At 33.9% G+C, this 26247-nt stretch overlaps 1 protein-coding gene across 7 annotated transcripts; it reads left to right on the top strand.

Annotated features, from left to right (window-relative positions):
* Nucleotides 1-96: 96 nt before the first annotated feature.
* Klc (kinesin light chain) lies at nt 97-23907 on the top strand. 7 transcript variants are annotated; one of them, XM_071717317.1, is made up of 8 exons: nt 97-744; nt 9389-9755; nt 10829-10994; nt 11299-12014; nt 12634-12837; nt 12937-12948; nt 13497-13616; nt 13851-17783. In XM_071717317.1, exons 2-8 carry the CDS (start codon nt 9414-9416, stop codon nt 14004-14006), a joined length of 1716 nt encoding a protein of 571 aa, XP_071573418.1. In that variant the 5' UTR covers nt 97-744; nt 9389-9413; the 3' UTR covers nt 14007-17783. The 7 variants fall into 7 exon arrangements, with proteins under 7 accessions (XP_071573418.1, XP_071573416.1, XP_071573415.1 ...); XM_071717314.1 differs by lacking the exon at nt 97-744 and adding an exon at nt 4264-4573; XM_071717319.1 differs by lacking the exons at nt 97-744; nt 13851-17783 and adding exons at nt 4266-4573; nt 19689-23907.
* Nucleotides 23908-26247: the final 2340 nt, after the last annotated feature.

Here is a 26247-nt window from a genome sequence, read left to right as displayed (position 1 = left end):
TTGCCTGGCATTGTGCAAGGGGCTTAATCGCTTCATGAGAACCGGCCCGTGCGTCCGCGAGCCGCGAGCGCAGCTCGCCACGAGTCGCTACAGTCGCGATTTTACGATCGGCCGTGTGGTTTGTCGCGCGACAAATTCCGCACCCGCGCCTCATCGCGCTCCGTAACGGCGGCCTTCCGTCCGTTTTCTCGCGCACCGCGCTCCCGCACGCGTCTCGGCGGCCAGCAGAACGTGCCGTTCCTCGCTCCAAGTTCGGTTTTCGTTGGACATGTGATGTTGTGCACCGTGGTCCGTGCCCGAGCCTCGCCATCTTTGTCTGTCACCGCCGTCGTTACCGTCGCCGCTGCCGCCGCCGCCGCCGCCGCCGCGAGAACGGTCTCGGGGAACGTGGTCCCGATGCTCGTCGACCGTCGCAGGATTTTCGTCGTGTGAGAACCAACGTGTGCGTCTCGTGTCTCTCGAAATCGCGACGCTCCGATATCGATTCCGCGTGGAGGATTTGTCCCGAAGGTACGTGTTCTCACGCGCACCTCCGGCGTGTGTCGAGTTGACTCGCGAGAGAAACAAGAGATAGAGAAAGACAGACTGGCCTCTCCTTCGGCGGAGAAACTTTCGCGGGACCTCTCAAAGGACACTTTCGGGACGTCCCAGGGATCTCTTCGGGGCATCCCGGCAGCATCCCCGATCCGGTGGGATGCTACATTGAAGCGAGCGGTGGCAACCTTCTACGGACCATTCGCGAGAGTGAGTATGGATTGTATCACGCATAAGTGTTTAATCAGCCGGTACTAAACGCGGACGGGTTACGGAAGACGCGATACGATTGTGCCGACGAATCGCTTGAAATAGCGTTAAAAGGATCATGTTATTATTATATAACATAGGATTGTACCTGTCCAATTAATAGATAAATAAACGGATATTATCAGGCGCAATTTATGTGTTAATAGGAAAAAAAGGAGCTTTACGCTGATTATTAATAAAAGTACATTTCTGCGTGTCCAGATTTGAGAGAAGGAATTGCACACCAATTGTCCAAGAAGAGAATTTTTTCAAATTATGTCAAGATATAGGAAGACGAGCCTGTGTTTTGCTACTGACAAGGTTTATTTTCGTATACTATAGTTCGAGGATTTCAATTCCAGAAAATTGTGCCTTTCGATGAATATTTCAACAGTTTCTCTAATTAATTCTGACTGGCATTATTCGAATATGAAAGAGTACCACGTCTATCTTGGCAGTCCGCAGGTATAACCGGGAAGTTAATCGGCTTAATCCATTTCCGCCGACAGCAGTAGTCGTGGAAGCATAACAGAGGGTTAGCGACCATGACGCTGACGAACATCATTGTTTCCGAGCACACTTTAAGCAATATATATAAGTTGTTGAATGGCATCTGTGACAGAATATACTAAATTAAGAAATTGATAATTAATCGCTAAACATTTGTCTCTCTGAAAGATTAATGAGACATATGTATAAGAGTAAATAAATAATGAGGATAAACGACTGTATGTGGGCACGTCTAATTCTTGTGAATAGGAAAAGTAGATATAAAATAAAAAATATGTGTATAATGTATAAAGAAATATAATGTTTACCCTTTAAATCTACTCCACTTTTTTAGAATTTTTATAAAAAATACGCTAAGAGCTTTAAGAAATCCGAATGTAAGGATTAACGCGTTCAATTGTACATATATATTTGCGGCTTTCCTTTATGATGTTAGTTTGATGTAATAGTGAAATAGCGATGATCTATTCTTGTTCTTATATACATATTATTTCTATATACTTTATTCACTATTACAGTTATTAATAACTAATTCTATGAAAACCGATTAAAATTAATCGATATTAGGTTTACAAATTATTAGTAAGGCAATATATTAAAAATCTCTGGATATTAATTTTATAAATTGAAAAATGAAATTGAAAGATATTTAGGAAAGCTTTGCACGATCATGGTGAAATTATTCCATCATAATTCTAAAATCCTTTCTCGTCGGTTCTGAGTGAAACTCGGATAATAAGACTTTTCCTTTCTCCTCATCATTATAGTTGTTCTGCCGTTATTTACTATATACTTCAATTTTCAACTAGTAGCATATATTTCATACATTACTCGATATTTAGAGCATGCTGTACTTAAAGTAATTTCATTCGAATAGTTCACATTATTCTAAATTATGAATTACATAATTATTAAGGAATTAAAGAACATTTATATAAAATTCTTTATTTTACTTATATGAATTATATATTATTATATAATTTGCAATTGAAGATATCCGTATAGACAATGTAAATTATAGTAATATATAGAAATTATAAATAATGATGGGTATATATTAAATAACGATAGGTATATACGTGTACAGAATAATTTGATACTTTCGGTTATCGGACAAATCGTATAGTGTAATGTTTATGAGATGAGTGAGTTGTAGATATTTGCTTTCAAATCATTTGCTTATTATTCAGTTTTATAACGTAACCTACTAAAGGTCAAATACAATCTTATATTATTAAATTCGTATATACGTTATCGTTAATAATTATACAATAAATAATTTAATATTACTGATGATAATAAACATCTTATAAAGCTCTATTGTAAAAGAATTTATTGCAAAAAGTATCATTTCAGAGCCGAGGCTCGAAATTGGATTTCTCTATTTCTCCAAGACAGGAATCTAACATTCAGTCGCCAATGTTTTTGTACATTGCGACGTACCTATAACTAGAGTTTTGATGATCGGAAATATCCAATCTATTCTGTATTAATGTATTTAATTATTTCTGTATTTTATTGCTATATTTAATTACTTTTGCATTTTATTTCTTATTTAATTACTTATTACATTATTATTACGCATGTCTGTGTCAACCGTCATAAAAGTATAACAATTCTGATTTAACAATATATTAAAATTAAACGGGAAGTCATACAAATAAGTGGAGCATTAAGAAAATAATAGATTTTTTATTTTTGCGATAATTCACGCTGGTGCGATCGAGCCTTTTCTCCATTCAAAATGGCACAATTATCGAAGAACAAAATTGGACGGTTTAAAATTATAAATTATTATCATGCAGTTATATGTTTTCCTACACCGGGTGACTTTTAAATTGCATAAAAATCTGGTATAAAATCCGTGAAGGAGAGAAAAACAATATTTCTGCAACAACACTGTACACGCGGATACACTGCTTTACTCGGTAATAGTGTATTACTGGCTCACAATCAGTAGTCTGTCGTCATGCTGTTGTGAGTCATCGAATGCCAGTCACAGCTGTACTCTGTAGCAGTCTCTGGGATTGCAGAAACAGACTGCGTGGAACTTTCTTGCCGCCCGCAGATCCTGAAACTCGCCAGGTATATTAAGCTATTTAAGCCAAATTATCAGAACACAAAAAATTTTATATGGAATTAATTTGCTAATTATTTGCTATTTTTTGCTTTTAAAAGTAATTTTTTTGCTCCAGCTATTAAAAAGTTACAAAAGGCTGGATAGCTCAAGATTAAGCTGCCACGCAAAAAACAGTAAAAAAGAGCTTAAGCTATTCAGCCCTTCGTAACTTTTTAATAGCTGGAGCAAAAAAATTACTTTTAAAAGCAAAAAATAGCAAATAATTAGCAAATTAATTCCATATAAAATTTTTTGTGTTCTGATAATTTGGCTTAGATAGCTTAATATACCTACCTAAACTCGCCCGCTTTGCATTCGCGCGAAGAATTTCGCAAAGAAATTTCACAAGTGTTAAAAATTGTCATTATCACAAGTCACATTTATATTTAAATCTTTATTATTAATTGTTTGTGAAATTTATCATATTAATAGTTAATATTATTATTAATAAGTAATGTGACATAAATCTTTCAGGAAAATAATTAATTATTATCTCTGTTTTAATATAATTATATAATCGGATGTTAATGATAATATGTTATTATAATAATAGATTCAAGAATAAGGATGTTATACTATTATGTGTGACGAAAAATATTTTATTCGACTTTGAGATATAATATCTTGTAAGTACACGAATGTAACGCCTGCACCTCTAGCATCCCTACAGCTGCAGCCTTACAGGGGATGCGATTTGTGTGCACTCCCCTTTATGCAAGCCGGCGGGTATACCCTACGGAAGAACGTTATGGCGCAAGCGTTATACATTTTCCATCCCCGCTGACGCTCTGCACCCTTCTCGGGGTAGGGATGGGCTCTCGCCACGGGGGTGGAGGTCTTCAGTGAGAGGCTAAACGTGATCCCGCGCGGTACGGTCACCGTAGCGATCGAAACTGTACACACGGTGTACATATACCCTCCCCCTCCCCCATATACACACGCATACTTATGTATATATTCGCGCATATTTGTATACAATCTATATTTTTGTACCGACGATAACTAGATGACTTTTTTGTATCGTGGAAATACGTCCAACGGAAGAAGGAAGAATCACTGTGTATATAGATACATATATGGTGTAAAGTGGTAGAACCGGCAGAGTCCACCGTTACCGATGGGTAGGACGGATATGTCAAAAACGCTCAATGCTTATAGAATGTGAGTAGACCTATAAAAAATCCATAATTCTGCCCTTCTCTCTCTCTCTCTCTCCTTTTCACACCAATTTTCGTGAACAGTTTTCCCATAATTTCTCCGTGATTGTATACATAGAATGACAAAGTGGCTCATATTCACGGTATTGCGATTGTGCTGTGAAATGACGAAGTGTATCTTGAAGAGAGAGAACATTACTCTTACAAGCCCACAATAATTTCTTTATTGGATCTTGCCCACACCCGGTGTAAACGATTCATCAAACCATGCCATCGTAATTTATACGTTTGTTCGTTTTAACGGCATTACTTACGCTTTATCCCTATTTTCTACGTTCTTTCGAGGTCTAGCGGAAACAAACAAACTTATTGATAACGCTAATATGGGATTGGCAAAATGGCTATAGTGGTCACGACTCTGGAGAATAGCTTCAGCGGGAAATAGCAGGCATCAGGTTCAACGAGAGCAACGAAAGCTGTCGATGCTCTTCAAGATTAGGCTCAACTTTGTTAAGTTCAATGATAAGGATCATTCATATCCGATTGCTACGTAGCAGCAGACTTAGAAATTGCTCCAACTGTCCTCGGTGCCGAGCATCGATCGGCGGTTCTCATGGCGCCGCGACGTTATCGTGCTCATCTGCGATATGTATGGAACGCGGTGCTGATATGAAATTTCCGGGAACATCTTTGAAAACTGAAGTTTTGATGTTCTAAACAGGTTCTTGTTAATATCAGCGCGTACGCACACACCACGCACCCACCGTTTATCTAATCTTTAAACCTTATAAAGATTAACACGTCGATCAATATTATATAGATTTTTTTACTGATGATGTATTTTGCTTTGGCGCTATATCTCGAGTTTTAATTTATTGTATGTAGTTGTATTTTTTATAAAATAATTTGGTCCTCCAGAAATATGTTAATTGATGCTGATTATGATTTATCTGAGCCTCTAACTTTTTTTGAAGATTAGAAAGTTATGTTAATGATAGTTAATCAATGTTGTTTTGTGACGAGTTTTTGTTACAAATATATAGGTAAGTGAAGTTTTTGTGAAGGTTTTGATTAAAATCTTGTGTCGGATTTATTAAATTACATTTCTTCGAGAAATATCGATTGTTCAAATTGTGTTTTTAGCAATATTAATGAATCTATATATACTTATTCTATCGTGATCTTCTAGACATCTAGACTATCGTATATTAAATTGACTAATTGGTATTGCTGAAAAAATCGACTCGTGTTAACTGTAGTTCATTTAATATAAATCTCTTATTGAAGATTTATATTAATACTTATTAATATTAATGATTACAGTCTATTACTAAATATACAAAGTGTTTCAAATTATTTGAAAAATTGAAATTTGTGGAAAAGAAGGGAAAAGACAAAAGATAACAGATTGAAAATGTTATACAAAAAAGAAATAGATCTAACTTTAATTTTTGATCAGTAAAGCTTTCTTTTATCATTTTTATTATTGATTATTTTATTTGATAATACTTCTGGAAAGTAAAAAAAAAACTTATTTTACTCGTAATGAGTGTTACTATATACTCTATTATCGAATTTCTCACGGTTTATTGCGTGTTAACGTAAACACGCAATGTTGCCGTATATAGCTTTGATATCTCACTTATCCAGAACGATAAATTTATTTGAAGAGTAGTAAGAGATTATTGTTACAGATTAGCCTAAGAATATATTAGGTTAATAAAAATAGTTGTGGAAAAAGAAAATTTTTTCTCTATGGTACTGCATTAATAAAACAAAAGAAGTTTAATGAGTATTTTATTAGTGTAATAGGCATCAATTACACATTAGATTAATCTCGAGCGAGTTTTGTTTTGTACATACATCAAAATATATATACGATGTATACAATTATAAATAGAATTTACAATTCTATTCTGAAATCTTTGATATAATCGTTTGGACTAAAATATATTAGAAAGAGTTGTATACAGTTATTTTTATACATATACATTATATTTCTGTATATACTGAATCTAATCTGATGCTTAAAATTGGACTTGCCTTAGAATTTTATCTAACATCTTTCAACCTTTCGTATTCATACTCATTCTCAACACACACTTCTTTCTTTCTATGTTTTTCTACATTCTCTATAAACTTAGTCCTCTATCTCATCACGTTATTTCTTTTTTCCTAGTGATCTTTTTATCTTTATTCTATAATTTCCGATAACCTCTGAGATATCTGTATATTTCTATACATTTGTAAATTTTTATTTGTAGATTGCTTATTTTTTAAATAGTTCGTTAATTTTCCCCGGTTGAAATTTTATCGCAGATCTGCGATGAAAGATATAATTCTTTAAATAAAAAAGAAATTAGAAATATCCATTTTTGCATTCTTTTATCAGTCCTTATTAGACAATTACTTATTGCTAAGCCAATTAATTGTTAAAATTAGAAATAGTCGTACATTGACTTAAACCATGTGTGATTTTTTCTTATTTATTTTTTATTTATAGTAATAAAAGAGGGTAAACGTTCTATGAATATATTATGAGCATGTAGATAGCGGAAAGCAGTTCACAGAACACAGAATGTATAGCAGATATAAAGAAAACGATCGTGTGTACAGATAAATAATTTTATTCGCTCTTCGTGGCTTCCGACTTTCGATTCCCTATTATTTTATCCTGCAAAATTTATCATAGAATGTTTTTCAGAGTCGTTCTAAGGTTTCGAATCACGATAACTCCTTTCATATATATTTCAATTTGCATAATGGTTTATACATCGGTTGGCCAAATAAACCAGAGATACAAATTCATTCAAGGCGGATCACGTAGATTGGTCTCCGTCTTTTATTATCGCCACTTCGAGCGGTTAAGGTCGTCACTGGTCGTAACTGGTTGAATAACGGAAGTCCCGGGATCGGACAAATGTTCTTGTCGTGAGGTCGTCAGGTCTGTCCGCAGTACTGACCTCAGGTTGTTGGAGGAGGTCAAGGTTTACGAGTGCCCGAAAATTCAACCTCGACCGAACGTCTAGGACACCTAAGATACGGCTATCATGTACCCATTCGAATAGATGTACCGGCACACTCTACCGGCAGGAATGCCTGGACATAATACATATACGTATCGAAATGTCCAGGCATTCCTGCCGGTCAGTCTAGGTGTTCGATCAAGATGCTTCTCAACTATTATTCTATAATGGATGCATTGAGACAGTTCTCGAAACAGGATAGGCCAATAAATCAGGACAGAAAGTCGATTGAAGCTATAGAGGTATTGCATAATTGGAAAATAATACTATAGTTAGTTATGTACTCTTACAGTGATAGATCGGTATCAAATTCGAAATCATTGTCTGAATGATGTACAGTACATCCTACATGTGTAATATCGATTGTAGTGGAATATTTCACAATTGATCTCTAGAGAAAAGCGGTCTCTCTCGGCCGGTATCGATTACGTGGCGGCGACGCGATCGTTCCCTCTTCACCATCGAATTTTTAGTCGCGTTACGCCTCTACAGGCCGATTCACAAAAAGATGCTATATGTAACATAAGAATTCAATTTTTTTAATTAAAAAGAGATCTTGAATAGAAAATTCTAACATCAAATCCTAACAATTGAGGTAGTAAATTTTTAGATTGAACATTTAATATTATAATCAATACATTGAAATATTTTAAATCTTGATACTACAGGGCGAGATATGAATCTCGGCATTCAATTTTCGAGGAGATTTAAAGTGATCAGTTTTGAATAAGTGACGAGAGATTTTTAATAACTGCAATGCTATATTGAATGTATATTTAATTGTATACATTTAATTCTTTTCACTCTCTTTTCGATATTGTTTTTATAAAATTTTAAATGTTTTTTTTTCCAAGTTTTATAATAATATATTGGCACAATACTATACTGCTGATTAGTTAGAAGCTTCGACAAAAATTATTCTATTTGTAAGTTGAAAAAGAGAAAAAGTCGAAATGTTATTGGATTGATATTGTAAGTTGTAAGTAAACAAAGTATGTTATAATACAATTGATACATCTATCTCATAGAAATCTGTCTAAATTTTTTGAATTGTTCAACTGATTGTAACACTTATTTTCCTCAATTTTTCATTTTATTCTATAATATAATATTCTTTGTTGATTTACTTTATAATGAAATAAATTCTAAAATAAAATCCAGAAAAATAAAAGCCTTTTTAATGATAGTTAATAAGGGAGGATAATATATTGAGATATATATTTTCGTAAATCGCTCTGTATAATACGTATCCGATTCTGTCGGAATCGCGAGAGCGCCGCGGTACCACGATGCGCCGGCGTCGAAATATTGAGCCGATGGTATACCGCGCGTTAGACCAGCACGTAGACAGCTTCAACGCGGCTCCGAAGACATGGGGTAAGTCCTCTCTCTTCGTCCTCGTCTTTCGTTTCGCTCGCGACTCTCCCCGATCGAGTGTCGATCGCGTGCTCAAGTTATAACGGTTCTCTTTGCCTTCGGGATCTCTGAGACCCCGCACCTTCGGCCTTCGACTTCCTTCTCTGCGCCGGAAGCGCCTTGGCGCTCGTCGGCCATGTTACAAAAATATATAACAATGGTATATGAGTTTTTGATGTTTTATTATAAAGTATCCAGATACGTGAGGTGAAATATTTTATCGGCGTTCTACTTTAGAAATTAACTGCTATTTACTTTATAAATATAAGAATTAATTTATATTTTTCAACAGAACGTTTATACACTTTGAAGGAAAAGTAGGAAGAAATTTTTTTGTTCTGCAAATATAATTTGTTCCCCTTTGTTTCTGTTTACAGTAAAAAAATTGAGAACATAGGCAGAATGACGGCGATGACGCAGGAGGAGATCGTGGCTGGAGCACGAACGGTTGCTCAGGGTCTGGAAGCTCTCCGAGTCGAACATGGGGGTCTGCTACAGGGCCTGCAGTCTCAGGACGCGCCAGCCGCTCGGGACAAGGCTAGTCTACTATCTAAAATCATTGAGATGATCGACCTGGGCCTAGGCGAGGCGCAGGTAATGCAGGCGCTGGCGAGTCATCTGCAGATGGTGGAGGCGGAAAAGCAGAAACTGAGAACGCAGGTGAAGAGGTTGTGCCAGGAGAACGCCTGGCTCAGGGACGAGCTGGCCAACACACAACAAAAGTTGCAAGCGAGTGAGCAAGCCGTAAGTACTTAATACCACCTGTTTAATCGTAATGTAATGATTTTATGTGGTACATATAGGTACAAAAATAATTTAAACCGAGATTTCAAGAATTTTTTATAAGTATACATGTCGATTGTACTTCAATTTTATTTTTCATAAATAAATTAGTAGTGTTAAAGTTTGACTGAATATTTTATTTTATTTTTATTTTGTTTTTTTTCCCCTTTTGTTTCTCATAAGCAGTTAAAACCGAATTTATTAATTTTCTTTTTATCGTTATTATCTATACAATCTTGCGTATTTTAGCATATTTATATCTTGCACCAATTAGTGTATCGTGCAAACCCTTCTCCCCTCCCCCCGATTGGATTTTTCGGGCGATTAACAATCGAAAACGGGGCAGCCTTTGTCTCTTCCTCGAGAACTCTTGCGCGAGAAAGTGGTTCAATGAGGCGAAATAATTTGCGTGATTGTAAAGGGAGTGAAGTGACCGGACGATTCGATATCTTCAAATCAGACCGTTCCGCTCTCGTCAGCCTCACTATTGATTCGGAGTGTGACCAAAGTATTCCGAATTCAAACGCTGCAACAACTGTGACTTTGGCCATTCGGTCGAGCGAAACGTGTGGCTCTCGCTCACGCTAACGTTCTGCGAAGTTAGCAAGCGGTGGAGTTTTTCGCCCTGCATTGAATGCATTATGCTGTAATCATGTTCGGTCGAATTTGCCGTAAAGCAGACGTATTGGTCAATTGCATAAAAAGCACGTCACTTAGATGCGATTGGCCATTCTGGTAGTACTAGAAAGAGAGAAGAATACGCTCAAAAGCCTTTCTCTCTCTCTCTCTCTCTCTCTCTCTCTCTCACTCTCTCTCGGCGACAGCCAGAACAATAGATCACTCATTCTAGTTTAAATAAAGACTTAAAATTTTCGACAGACCTTTGTTCACAGATCAAATTTTCAGCAGTAATTGTGAAAATGTTAGCAATTGCGAAGAGGCCCCCTTTTATTAATAATTTTCTTTATTATAACAATTTGCTTGTTACTCTATAGTCAGCAAATTTATCACATTTCCAATTGTGTATTTCGCAGGTTGCTCAATTGGAGGAAGAGAAGAGACATTTAGACTTCATGGCCAGTATGCGACAATACGATCCGGATCCATCAACAGAAGATGAAAATGCTAAGGATCGACCGAAAGACGATCCTGTGGTGGATCTCTTTCCTGATGATGATGCGGACGATCGCAATAGCAAATGTATTTCTACCTTTCTATCTTTGAATTATCGCAATAGCAAAATTTCTAATACTGAAAATTTTATAAAGATAATTATTTGTTAAAAAATTAACAATATATAAAAGATAGGAGCAAATAATATTATTTAATAATGAATAGAAAATTATTCAACGGATATTATAATAAGAACAATTGTGGTTTAATTAAAATTTTTTATAATTATGACTTTTAAACTAATTTAAACGGATTAAATGTAAAATACTTTAGAACTTCATAAGTATTACGTGGCTATTTCTTTAATAAATATTTTTATTGTGTTTTTCAGCTATATCTCCAACTCCACCGTCGCAGTTCGCTCAGCAAGTGAATGCCGGCTATGAGATACCGGCACGTCTGCGTACCCTGCACAACTTGGTGATCCAGTATGCGAGTCAAGGTCGCTACGAAGTGGCCGTTCCCCTGTGTAAACAAGCTTTGGAAGATCTGGAGAAAACTTCTGGTCATGATCATCCGGACGTGGCAACAATGCTCAACATACTTGCTCTTGTATACCGAGACCAGAACAAATATAAAGAAGCCGCAAACCTTCTGAACGACGCTCTAGCGATTCGAGAGAAAACGTTGGGTGAAAATCACCCCGCGGTAGCGGCGACGTTGAACAACCTTGCGGTGCTATACGGAAAACGAGGGAAGTATAAGGAGGCTGAACCCCTATGCAAACGAGCACTGGAGATTCGCGAGAAGGTACTAGGTCGCGATCATCCGGATGTGGCGAAGCAACTGAATAATCTGGCACTGTTGTGCCAGAATCAGGGCAAATACGAGGAGGTGGAGCGCTACTATCAACGTGCACTCGAGATCTATGAGGCTAAACTAGGCCCGGACGATCCAAATGTCGCTAAAACGAAAAACAATCTGGCATCTTGTTACTTGAAGCAAGGAAAGTACAAGGATGCCGAGGTGCTATACAAACAGGTGCTTACTAGAGCGCATGAGAGAGAATTTGGTGCCATCGATGGTGACAACAAGCCGATTTGGCAGGTACGGGAATATTGAATCACCAGTACAATGCAATTGCAATGTTTTCAAAGCTGCGAACAAGTATTTAATTTTTGGAAATCTTTTCAGAGGACACTTAGTAATAGTCAAAAGATTCCAGAAAAAAAAAAAAAATTATATTAAAAAAAGAACATGATTCACGACTTATGATTTATTTACTGCAATTCTTCAAAATTTTTCTTTTTAAAACAGTGCAATGTAATTTATAATCTACTTTACCACATATCTTCTAAAAGATTGATCCATGAAAAAAGTTAACTGCAAAACTTTCAGATTAACAATAAAACTTCTCTCTGTGTGAGCATTACACAACTAATTCCGTTACACAACGGAAAAGTGATGACTGATGGTTACTATTAATTTATTATTTCAACTTTCGTATTTTTACATACATACATACATTAATGTGAAAGTTATAAGATATGGCAGTGTCACAAAATTTCTTTGGTACTTTATATTAAAATTTGCTCTAGAACATTATTTGCATTAGAACATTATCGTTGAGGAAACTAAATTTGTATTAATTTAACTTTTTTGAATTTTTGATGAAATTCTTGAAAATTTAATTGTTTTCTGACCGATCTTATGATTTCTGTTTTAGGTGGCTGAAGAGAGGGAGGAGAATAAGCACAGGAACAAGGAAAACACACCATATGGCGAGTATGGCGGTTGGCACAAGGCCGCGAAAGTGGATTCCCCTACTGTCACTACTACCTTAAAAAATCTCGGCGCCCTTTATCGAAGACAAGGTAAATACGAGGCCGCGGAGACGCTCGAAGATTGCGCCATGAGATCTCGAAGAGAGGTAGATAACGTTTGTATTAATTCTTTTGTTAAAATAATACGTGTGTATAATTGCAAATAATACAACTAACGAGGTTTCTTGCATTTCACGCACACTCAGCACGTACAACAAGTGAGTAAAAGCTTAGCACGATTCTGGAATCTTGCATGATCTTTGCACATTGCAAAATTACACAAAGTTAATTTTTTCATCTGCGTTTAAAATATCCTTTTTTCTTATTAATTTTTTATTCTAATTTTAATTCACGTTAACATAATGTTAACTGCCATGTGTAATAGTGATATATAAAATTAATACGCACATGGTCGTGACAAAATTTCTTTTTCCATGTTACACGTGTACAATCTATGTACAAACAATATTTTAACAATTAATAATTATAAAGTAAAGAAACCTATGATTGTGTGTGAAAAACTTCTTTATTAGTCTAAGAATAAGTTTATTGCTTGAAGCGTTGACAGTCAACATGTTAAATAATTTTAAATGTTTAGATTATCAAGTATTAAAACCATATAATCAAACTTTGCAAATTAAAATTAATAATATACTGTATATGTATGCAGTAAAAAGTAATATCTACAGAAATTAAAATTTGATCGAATTAGTGGATTCATAATATGGATTCATAGTATAACCATTTGCTTTTATTTTTTTTGCAGGCGTTAGAATTGGTGAACAAGGCACGAGTGGCACAGCTGCTGGGCGACGAAAAGAGCTCCACCAGACGTGGCTCGCGGTCCAGTCTGGCTAATAGCGAACATGAACAAAGTCACGAAGAGGTGAGTCTCTTTCTCTCTGCCGTTTGTCATTTCGACGTATAAATTAGCCGTATGCACTTCCGCATGTCATGCAGTAGTTGACACAAACACTTATAGCCGTCTACTATCCTTTTCTTCTTTCTTTTTGTTCTTTTTTTCGTTTCGTCCCGTCGTCCGTCACGTCCGGCACAACCTGATCTGACCGAATCTCATCGGCGACCGCACACGCACGTATACGAACGCAATCGAACGCAGGCGAACAGTTCGTTGCCACTGGTGCAAAGGGCGCTACACGAAGGACAGTCAGCGGCGAGCAGTGGCCAGCACCAACATGACGCTAGTCCTAACAAACCCGGGTTTAAAAGCAAGATCTTTCAAGCTTTTGGCATTAATTCGTCGTCTACTACATAGGCCGGGCGGATTCCGTTTTCTGTTTCTCGTTAGCTTCTATTCCTTATCACATCGTCACCGTTCTCTTCAGCTGCGTATTCTGTATTTTTTTCTAACAGTTTTTATCTACTCTCTTTCACTCTAATGCTTTCTTGTAACACTTATCTTAAATGTAAAATTTATCGTACTGCAGCTAAAGAGAACAGCTTTATTTTATCGTGCTCTCATTCGTCATGCGTCGATGATTTTTTAAACGTCACTATATAGGTAGATGTACTTCTAGGGCGAGCGAGAACTTTAAAATATGCTCTTTTATTTTATCTTTCATATTTAATATATCTATAAAGGATTCATATCAATCGATTGATTTCTGAATATCTTTTGATGTCGTAAAATAGAAACTATTAAAATATTAAAATTAATTGATCAGATTTGAAATAGAATATTAAAATTAAAAATATTAAGATAAAGTATTAACAGGATTTATTTTGACTTCTATAAACTCACAATTATTTTAGGATAATTATTAAATTATATGAGATGGCTTATAGAGTTATTTTTTATACAGATTTAAGGATCCTGGGTACTCGTCGCGGCCATGTTGGAATGTGACGTCAGAAGCGAGAAATGACACGTTGAAAATTCTTACATGGTATTTCCAAATAAAAAGATATTTGCTCAAAATAACACTACAGATCACTTCAGCACATTTCAAAAATACTGCGAGTTACATCCCTTTCCCTTGACAGTTATTAAACATCTCAACATATCCGTAAAAGGAATGTGATACGATGCAGGCGCATGACTAGGTTTCGTATTACATTCATTTTACGGCTGTTTATTAACTGTCAAGGGAAAGGGGTAGACTTAACTTAAACTCGGAGTATTTTCGAAATGTGCTGAAGTGATCTGAAGTGTTATTTTATGCAAATACCTTTTTATTTGGAAATGCCATGCAAGAATTCTCAACGTGTCAATTCTCAACATTTCTCGCTTCTGACGTCATATCTCACGAGATGTCGGGAAAGAGCTCAGGAGCCTTAAGAGAATATATAAAAATGAAATCAAATATATGAGTGAAAGTATGTCAATTCATAGGATGACATAAAAACATGATGCATATCTAGGCACAATGCGTATGTTCTGAATATGCTCCCAATAGAGCGCATCTAACTATCGTGTGATAAGACGTGACGTCTAGTATAAATGAAACCTTCCAAATGAATCATCCAGTATAGAATTATTTGCGGAATTCTCCTCAAATAATTGATTATAACGTCGACATTTTATTTTAAGAATTTTATTCATCCCAAATAGTTTATGTTGACAGCTGTATTCGACACACATTTTATTGCACACTTTGTAAGGCGGCCGTCGTTTCCTGAGATGAACAGAAATGTTTAGTAACTTTTTTAGAGGACAAAAAAGGTGAATGATGGTGATGTTTAACGTGGCATTTCTCTTTATTCGTTGATGTCATATGCAAATCGAAAACTTTTTTACGTGTTTTAGTATTATATATAGTCACATACAGGGTGTAATCGCCGTTTCAATTGGAACACCTTGTATAAATTGCATTTACATGAGACTAACTTTCCAGATAAATGCTTACTCACACATACCGTAAATGTAAGAAATAACTGGACCAGCTCATCTATCATAAATCTATCATATTGTTACGCCCGGGACTCACTCGCGTTCGCGCACTTCCGAACTCGTGGAAATAAAAGGAGACAAGCGGAAAAGAACTGTTTTATTCAGTGAAGTACAGATTGGTCTCTTTGACACGTTCGTTCGGTTCCAAGTCTCCACTTCCAATCTCCATGGCGTTGTTATTCAACCAACTCAAGGGGACGACTCGCGACTTCTTCTCCGGCTCGCATCTATCGGGCGTCTCGGCGCGGGCGTAACAATATCTATTATAAATACAGTATGTCGAAAACATACGAAATTTAATGTTATTTGAAAACTTCAGTATTTTGAATATTTTAAACTACAAAGAATATTAAGAATTATAAACTGATATTATTAAAATGTACTAATATTTTTTGTATAATGTTAATAGATATTCTAGGAATAATAGATCATATCGAATTTTTTGTGTTCATTACTCTAAATTACTTTGGAATACGACATCCAATGTCTTCCAATTTTGGAATAGCATTTTTACACTCTATTGGAATAGCATTTTACATTCTATTAGATATTTATTCACTATGATTATTCATTAAAAATCTGAAACTATTTATATTGATGAATTTAATATTATGTAACATTTTAAAATGTTTACGTTGTAAGCATGTCAATAATGTGGCATAACCAATAAAGTTTAATAGTTTTTTTTTAACTTAGATTTTATAGCAGGTCCAGTCATTGTCTTACATTCATAATTTATATAAAGAGATTGCAACAATCAAACGCGTATTCGACACGTTGCTTTTAACTAAAATAAAGAAAGAAATGCAATTAGGAATTGATTAATTCTCAGAAATATAAAAAAACTTTGATAGGGAACAATAAAAAATGTGATTATATTTTTTACTTGTCACGCATTATAGAGTTTGACTTAAATTTTTTTCTTTTTCAAATATATATCTATTTCTTCTTTTTTTTCTTTCTCGCCGCAAAATTTGATGCAATTACGCACACGTTATTTAAAAGTAGTATTATCATGCAATTAGTAACTTTGCTTAACTATATAGTGCAGTATAGATTCGCAAAGCAATGCGAAAAAAAACGAGATATATTAATGATTAAAAGGCCTCGAATAAATAGGCAAAGGTTATTTATGTAAAAAAATGTTGTTAAGAATTTAATAATAATTATGAAAAATATTCCGATTTTTATTCAATTCATCATTACATTTATATATATGTATAATATATGTATTTATTAAGATATAAATTGAATTAAAAATCGGAATAAAATTCATTAAACTTTATCGGAAAATATATTCCAATGTTTTAAATTAAATTAAATTTAAATCAAAATTAGAATACATCGAAAAATATTTATGTATTCTAATTTTTATTTAACTTTGTTTTATAAAGAATTTCTCCAAATTTGCAATGCAGTGATATGTATATCCCATATATCGATAAATATTTATGATAGCATAGAACATACTTTATCGGATACTTTGCGTTATAACCAAATTGATTTTTTAAATTCCACGTGGCTTTTAGCGGTATTTTGATCACAATTTATACGCTTTATACGGTAAATTGCAGCAATTTCGATTGTTGAACATATATAATATCTTGAAGATATAAGCTAAGATGTCTTGAAGATATATTTTATTTACAGCGATAGATATATTTACACAATTGTATAGAGAAAAATAGATTTCAAATATAATTCAGACATAGAGATGTATTGAACGTACTTGAAAACTTCGTTAGAGGAAGAACGTCAAGTTGCAATCCATAAAATATATTCGAAATATATTTGAATTATACTTGAAATGTATTTAACGGTGGCAAAAAATGACGTGGGCGATATCTCTTATAAGATCTCAACGGTGCATGTAAAAGAAGAAATAATGTTTCTCTTGTTGATTTCTGCGTTGCGAGATACCAAGAGTATGTGTGATTTCGATTGAAAAATAGATATGAGTTTTATATATTCTACGAAGCGACATCAGCACTCTTAATACATACACATTCTTTTTTAGATAGAATAATTTGTTATATAAATTAATAATGGTTACTTTAATCTCGATAAAATTAATAGATTAAAAATGATGAAGGTAGTGCCTTGAGACTTTAATACATAATAAATAAATTATTTTCAAACGGAGACTCCAGTTTGTTCTTGATTTTTTCTCCATTGTACACAACATTTTGAACTGTTATGACTTTTTATTATAGTTACGCTATGAGAAAATAATATCTAATAATATATAAAAAATAATAATTTTTTAATTTTTAATAACGTTTTTAATAATTTTGTTTTAAATTAAGATTAAATTGCCTCTAAGAAATTTATATATGTATATAGGCAAAAAAGTTTTGCAACTGAAAGCAAGTACTGTAAACTTCACCTATTCTAGGTTCCCTTTTATCTTGGAACAGCTATCCCATTATAAATTGTAAATTTTTATTTTAAGCTATTCTTTGAGTACATGTTTGCCAGTTCTTGTGATAGAATATTCTTTGTATCTTCTCGTATAAAGTGAGAAAATGAACGAAAGGCAGAAGGCGCAATATTTCACTTGTTTAATTAAAGATACAGTTTCCAGTGTATTCTAGTGTTTTATTAGAATATGATCGGGGATTATAAGGACAGGTTCAAAAATAAAGAAGCCAGGTCCTAATTTGTTAATTTTAGAATAGAAGGATTTTATACATTTGATCTGAAACGTTAGGAAGGCATGTGAAAAAAGCTGTAATTTATAGGACGTATAATGTAATATGTTGGTAATGAATGGAATATTGTGCATTTAATTTTCTCTGCACGCAAAACTTGTGCTTAACTATACCGTTCGTTCTTTGGATCAACTTGCGTTGTCGTTTTTGTTTCGCTTTTGATTCTTGAGTATATATTGAGCGGAATCCAAAATACAAGATGAGGCTGCCGATGACGTAGCGGAAATATATCACTCCTGACGACGAATGGATACATGATAAGGTGCGTATTTTTTTCGTAGAAATATGTAAAGTTTTTCGTTTCTACATTATTAGTGCACAGAATATAACTGGTTGTGATTATCCTTGATTGTTTCCGTCACTTTATTTCTTTTTAGATATGTCAATCTATTTCTTTTAAATAATTTAAATGAACAAACGTCTTCCGTTGATAATGTTGAAGCAGCAAGTCGATAAAGGTGATACATCTTTTACATAAAGAGATATATTTTTTATAATGAGAGATTATTTTATATTGAGAATAAATGTCATATATCTTTATTTAACTTTTATAATGTATCATCTTCATGTTTATTTGCTTCTTCAAATCTTGTTTTCCAACAATTAATGATTGCTCTTGATGTGAAATTCACAGTAGCGATAATAGTGATAAAAATAAATATAATAGCAATAATTTTATCGAATATAATAAATATAGAACAGAGTGGGGATGCTAATATCTATAACTACACAATCAAGAAAGTTGCAGAAGGAGTAAAGTGTAAATTTGTTATTGTGTAGAATTGCATGCCGGAGCAATATGTAATACTTGTGTATCATAATTGTTTCCTCGATTTTTGTGTGCTTGCTATGACGACAAAATATAAATACTACACTAGTTAATTTAATACTGTGCGCTTCTTTCAGCAATATTATTAATATTTTATAAAATATAATTATAAATATCTTGTGTTTTCAATCAAAATAGAATTAAGGCTAATATTAATCTACAAATTATAAAAGTATTACAGAAGAACAGCATATTATAAAAAGCAGAATGATAGGAACTGGAGGAGTAGAAAATTTCCATTTATTTACTTAATATGTCGCTCAGAACTGTTAAAATACTTTTATGCATTTATTTAATTAAGTATCATATTTGAGGTCAATGGTCATAACAATTTATTATTCCTTTATCGACTTATTTACTACATACATTTAAAACTTTCTTAAATTATTATATTTTTATATATTATTTAATCTTTAGCACTGTATTATCTAAAAGTTATTAAAGACACGAGGTTTTTCCTATTTTTGAGATAGTTATACTTAAAAACTTGTTTCCATTCTGTTGCAGGACTGGAAATACGCCTTTCGCGCGAAGTAAGGAGAACGCGTTCATTGACGAGAACTACTATTAGACTGTAATCCGAATGTGCGAATGATAAGACGAAAGGAGACTCTGCATTGACCGATGATGATGTCCATTGTGTCTGGATCGTCGTTCACATACACGGCACACATTCCAGCTGCTTTTCTCTAACGAAAAACGCACTGTATGCGAACTAGCTCAACGTTGCTGCTAATTTCTCACTCGTAGCTTCATGCGGACGATTTTGCTATGGCGCGAATTACTATATCTTTACTATGTTTCGAACGTTTATTTGAATGAATCTAAGAGATATCGAATAATCGAATCAAAATCCAAAAGAATGTCAGTGTTTTACCTCGCGTACACAAAATTGCGCGTGTACATATTATTTATTTCGATATTTTCTTCGCGATAACGCGTTGTCTTTTTATCTGGAGTTAGGTTTGATCAAACTCAAGTTACTGCGCGTTACTTGGTATAAACGTAATCCCGCCCGTCCGTTCTTTACATTGATTATTTAACTCATTCGTATAATTGTCAATATTTATTTATGTTTACATATCTATATTATATCATATGTATATTTATATATTATTTATATTCGGTGATTATATATTATATATTTCGCAAATAATAAACACGTTTGTTTTTTTTGTCACGGCAATTGAAGAAATTTTTTGTGAACAACCTATCTTAAAAAACTAATTTTTTATATCTATAATATACATCAAAGGATGAATCTCTCGAAAACTATGGAATTCTCTAGACAGCGTTTTTTGGATTTGACATCCCGACAGGATTTGAATCTCCGTGGTGCAAAAATTGTAAATTTCAAGTTTTTAGAAATATGAACTTGAGAAGATCTGAGTGTAAATTTTTCAATTTGGAACGAATAATAGAAGGATCACTATTAACAGTCAGTGACTTACAGCGATGTTGTAGCCAGAATTGTGAGCGCAAAAATGGTTTATTTATTTATCGAACAGCTATAAAAGATTAATTAAAGACATTCGATTAATTTAAGTAGGTTTACGTACATGATACATTCTTTTGCGCTACATGCGAGCTAGTAATGTGCGCAATGTTTCTCATAATTTGCTAGCTTGTATGGAATTTTAACGCGAAAAAATGCACCATCTACCTATACGGTTATATAGATTAGATGGTTGCAATATTTTTGTTTTTGATGAATTTCGGTACGCGTCAAATCCTTGAGATCGTCTTTGCGACTTTGACACGTTCCACAGTTCGTTAAGAAAAAAAATTGCATAACTTTTCCGTCCGTAAGTGTACGCATAGTTGGCATCAAAAAGATTGATATTTTAAATCACTTTCGCAAAATGGTATTTAAAATATAATTGAAATTACAGTGATTTACTTTTATGCTTATATTGAAAAATTATATTGTTATTATAAAGATACATTAATTTTATGTATTTTTGTATTATTTGGACTATTATTGATATTTTGCCCATTACTTCTACATATGATAAATATTTATTTATTGTATTGAAATTATTGGCTTGAGTTAACTCAAGTCGCTCCAATTGTAAGTGTCGCTGAAAATTACATAAATAAAAAGCTCTTTTCATTCTTCTCGAATGAATATTGAAAATCATGAAGAGAAATTTTAAACTTCGCCTTTTTAATGCCAACTGCACACTTACAGTTTTAAACATCAAAATAAAACTTATACTTCGTTAACATATCATTTCTCGAGCTTTCATTATTATGTGTCTCGTCATTCTTGAATCTTTATCGATTTGAAATGACGATCATTTCTTCTTACAATTTTTTAAGAATTTTAAACGAAAACTTTATTGTCTATTCATTGTTTTATTTTAAATGTTATCGTTGAAATTTCGAAACACACGGAAGAAGTTAAGCAACAAGCAAATCGACGAATTGTAATTGAGCATTTGCTTAGACTTCCTATTTGATCTCTTATTCTTGAAAATGTTCGACTACGTAATTATACACCACACTGTAAAATAATGGAAACTATATTTACGGTCGAAACTGCGTAATATTTCATGGTTTTAATATCCGATTTACACGTTTAATTCACATATCTCGTAATCTAATGCGAGAAGAACAGAAAATATCGAATGTGTACTTATTCGGTAAATTTAATCTTTTTAAAAAGCTTTTATTTATTTTTTAATCACTTTTAATGTCCTACATTACAATGTTTTTGTTTCACTTTTATTTCACGTCTTTGATAGTACCAATTTATGTGCCTGAGAGCTTAAAGGCCTAAATTTTCCTTTAATTTAATTAAATTGAGCGATTATCGATCATCAGCAGGCACTATAGGGTCTCATACCTCGTAAGATTTTTTTAGATTTTGTCTAGGAAAGAGTTTTCATAAATCTTAATAGATTAAAATTACTTATTCTAAAAAAGATTTATTAGTTCCCTTTATTACTTAAATCTTTTATTTTCAATGCATTTTTTAAAAATAAAGTCACATAGATTCCGTGGTATTCAAGGCTTAAAATGGTGTCTGCTGAGGGTTGAATGCTTTATTGCGAGAGAAATTTAACATTATTTTTCATGAAATTATAAGTTAAGAAAAGATTTTAATAAGTGAAGTAGGTGCTATAAATCCAAAATGCATCTTATAAAGTTATCTAATGTGTACTTTTTTTATATTAAGATATTATTTCAAGATTTATATATAATACTTTACACATATTTTAATACAATGATAGACATTTAATACAAAGAATAATGAAATGGCAAGAAGAATTGAGTGATAATCTTATTATTTGCATATAGATATTAAAATGCATATGCAATATGCAACTTTCTTTTGACTATATACAGGGTGTCCCATTTTAACTTGGACAGCAAAATATCTCAAAAACTAAGCTCCACATACAAAAATGTTTCAGACAAAAGTTGTATGGTTTCAAGGGGGACATAAGATGGTACCATTGGTTTGACCTTGGATGGTCGTTTAAAGCTCATATAAACGACACCTTTAATTTCTTAAATGGAAACCCCTATTTTTCAATGCATATTCTTGTAGCTAATCTCGAGAGCTTTTCAAAACACTATAATAAAGTATTTTTTCGTTAAGAACTTTTGGAATTATGAGGCTTGAAAGTTCTAGTATTTTGACATAAATTACAAAATATCTTGTAAAACATTAAGTTTTCGGTAATGTTACCTTAATACTTTTATGCACAGAATAATGAGACGAATCAATTGGTATGAAAAAAAGACATAGTTGCTTTTAAGAAAAAGTATGCAGATGCGTGTTGCAAATTACATATTTTTTCTTAAAGGAACTGTGCCTTTTTTCATACCAATTGATTCGTCTCATTATTCTGTGCATAAAAGTATTAAGGTAACATTACCGAAAACTTAATGTTTTACAAGATATTTTGTATTTTATGTCAAAATACTAGAACTTTCAAGCCTCATAATTCCAAAAGTTCTTAATGAAAAAATACTTTATTATAGTGTTTTGAAAAGCTCTCGAGATTAGCTACAAGAATATGCATTGAAAAATAGGGGTTTCCATTTAAGAAATTAAAGGTGTTGTTTACGTGAGCTTTAAACAACCATCCAAGGTCAAACCAATAGTACCATCTTATGTCCCCCTTGAAACCATACAACTTTTGTCTGAAACATTTTTGTATGTGGAGCTTAGTTTTTGAGATATTTTGCTGTCCAAGTTAAAATGGGACACCCTGTATTGCTTTCCGTCAAAGGATTCTTTTTATCATTTTATGTTTAAGTATTAAACTGATGTCATCAAGAAGCGAAATCCTTTATAAGATATTTTATCTCTTATATCAGAATGTATCAGGATAGAGTCTGATATAAACTATTCATTTTTTATTTTTTTAATCTTTTAGTTTTGCATGCAGAATGATAATGAGAATCGATTTATGTAAGAAAATCATCGAGTAAACAAAATATCAATAACTTTAAAATTTCGGGAGCACCTTCATAAAAACTATCGTATTACCTAAAACAAAGCAATTTTTATTTGAAAGTTTTTCCATCAATTGCATTATTTTTTAAATATTTAAGATGGTCATTTAAAATTGGTTTATATTTATGTAATAAATATAATTGCTGTATACAATTAGTTATAATTGTGTTTAATCATAATTGTGTTTTAGAAAATGTAATAATTAGGTATGTCTTGTTTTCATTTTTGAATAAATCGAATGTTTAAAAAACCAAATCTTCAAATATGAGGATCGATATTTAATTCATTTATGTATAAGGAGAAATAAAATAATAAAAAAGTCTATGTTGGATTTCCAAAGTATGATTTGGCATATTAAATTAGAGATAAATTAAATTTATTATTAATATTTCTATTTTTTTAAATAAAATTATCTTTTTATAAAAATAATTGGTTTGATTGAAAATCAGAATTAATTGTATTTTATTATTATTATTAAAATTCTAATAATATTTTTCCTTTTTTTATGTAGAACAAGCAGAATGATTCTTTTTTTTCCCTTGTATAGAAAATCTATATGGATCATTATTTCATCGCGGAAAAACGTAATCTAGAATTAATATCATTACTGTCACGCTATGTCGCAGTACGGCTAGCGGAGGTTCGGCAGCCATTCAGCGAAAAACAGCGCTGAAAGAGGGAGCGATCCCGCAACAGTTTTGTGCGCTGAATGCGGCCAATGGCTGGTACGCATTCGTGTAGCGCTACAGTAGCGGTGTCTTACCTAAACACACCCATTGGCTGGTCGCCTGCGATTCTCGAGATTTTGAATTCTCGAACTTGTGATTCTTGGTTATGGGCATGGGCGTTATTGGGCGCGTTCAGCAGACCAAGCCGCTGAGTAGTAGTCGAACGTGATTGGCTCTTATGCTGGGTCTACAATGGGAGTCGCAAAGTCGTGAGTCGCAAGAATTGACCAATCACAGTCGATTATTCTCCTCAAATTGGATTGTGATTGGTCAATTCTTGCGACTCACGACTTTGCGACTCGCATTGTAGACCCAGCATTACTTTTAGAACCAACCAATCAACGCAGAGTGTTGATAAGATGAACTCAACAGTTGTGTCTGCTGAACGCGACCATTATGGGATACAGGCAGAACCGTCCGATATCTCTCGCGATCGTTTGCCGATTATTCGCCGAAACGGACCTCGGTAACGCTTCTTCTTCTTCTTCTTAAATTTTTTGGCTCCTGCCGCCAAACGGCGAACAATAAGGCCAGATATTCCCCTGTTTGATTAATAAAGTCTGTATCACCGTTGGCGTGGCAAAGTCCAAGTGGAAATCACAAAATTCGAGCGCGAATCAATGCTGACAGCAACAGTCGCAGTACTTAAAAAAATTTTACGTTTCGGACAAAACACGTCCGAACTGGTCCGCGCACGTTGAGCGAATGACCTCGGTAACGCGAAAAGTAATCGCGAATATCTTGTAAAGCGTCGTCTGATCGTCGTGATGTATAAAACATTTATGCTGGGTCTACAATGCGAGTCGCAAAGTCGTGAGTCGCAAGAATTGACCAATCACAAACGAATTTGAGGAGAATAATCGACTGTGATTGGTCAATTATTGCGACTCACGACTTTGCGACTCCCATTGTAGACCCAGCATTACTACGTTTACGCGAGCGTTACTTCTGTAGTAACTTACGATAATTCACTCGTTTACGCGGGGTAAATTATCGTAAGTTACTACAAAATCCCGTTTACGCGAAAGAAAATCGCATTTACGCGGAGGAATTATTGTATGTTACTGCAGAAGTAACGCTCGCGTAAACGTATACATTGAGCGCTATGCCGCTATGCGCTAATAACGAGATTCGTAGTCTGAAGTGGGTTGGAAGTCTAGATAATCTGGATATTCTGGATTATTATTTCGTTATTTTTTTTCAGATGCAACTTATCGAAAACCCGACGAATGCTCGGCCACTGCCAGGTACGAGCATATAATGTACAAAATTGGTTGCATTGTCGATGAATTGTACATCTTTGACGAATTGTGTGTTGTGTGGTGACGAGCGCACCAGAGATCCGTCGAGCGAACTTCGTACGATCGTAGTACCATGGCTACATGTATGTACATACACTAAAGAGCCAAAGCCATATGGAGTAGCAATATACGACAGTCGTAATCCTCGACCTGACAAATCAGGATACGCCAAAGCTTGTGCGTTACTTACGTCCACGACTATTACTACGTTTACGCGAGCGTTACTTCTGTAGTAACTTACGATAATTCCTTCGCGTAAACGGGATTTTTCTTCGCGTAAACGGGATTTTGTAGTAACTTACGATAATTTACTCCGCGTAAACAAGTGAATTATCGTAAGTTATTACAGAAGTAACCGCGTAAACGTAGTATATGACTGTCATGTGCTTTGGCCCCAAGTAGCAAAGTGACGTCAAATGACGTCTTAATAACGTCTTAATGACGTCTATGACGTCAATAAGACGTCTTCTGACGTCACTTTGCTACTTGGGGTCCTTAGCGTTGTCGTTAAACAAATGCGAATCACCAACACAAGGCTGACAGATAACAGTAAGGCAACTACTCGA

Source organism: Temnothorax nylanderi, unplaced genomic scaffold (assembly GCF_030848795.1).
Source record: "Temnothorax nylanderi isolate EJ_2023f unplaced genomic scaffold, tnyl_v1.0 TNYL_tig0208_pilon, whole genome shotgun sequence".
Taxonomy (NCBI): Eukaryota; Metazoa; Arthropoda; class Insecta; order Hymenoptera; family Formicidae; genus Temnothorax; species Temnothorax nylanderi.
Note: the sequence above shows the minus strand (reverse complement) of the source record. Positions and strands in the feature narration are given on the sequence as shown.

What these genes read in the sequence shown, in the direction of transcription:
- Klc (XM_071717314.1), top strand. Translation starts at nt 4,530, where the DNA reads ATGGGTAGGACGGATATGTCAAAAACGCTCAATGCTTATAGAAT. An exon ending in ACGCTCAATGCTTATAGAAT is followed by an intron (nt 4,574 to 9,388) that starts GTGAGTAGACCT and finishes TTCTGTTTACAG; the next exon opens with TAAAAAAATTGAGAACATAG. An exon ending in ATGAACAAAGTCACGAAGAG is followed by an intron (nt 13,617 to 13,850) that starts GTGAGTCTCTTT and finishes AATCGAACGCAG; the next exon opens with GCGAACAGTTCGTTGCCACT.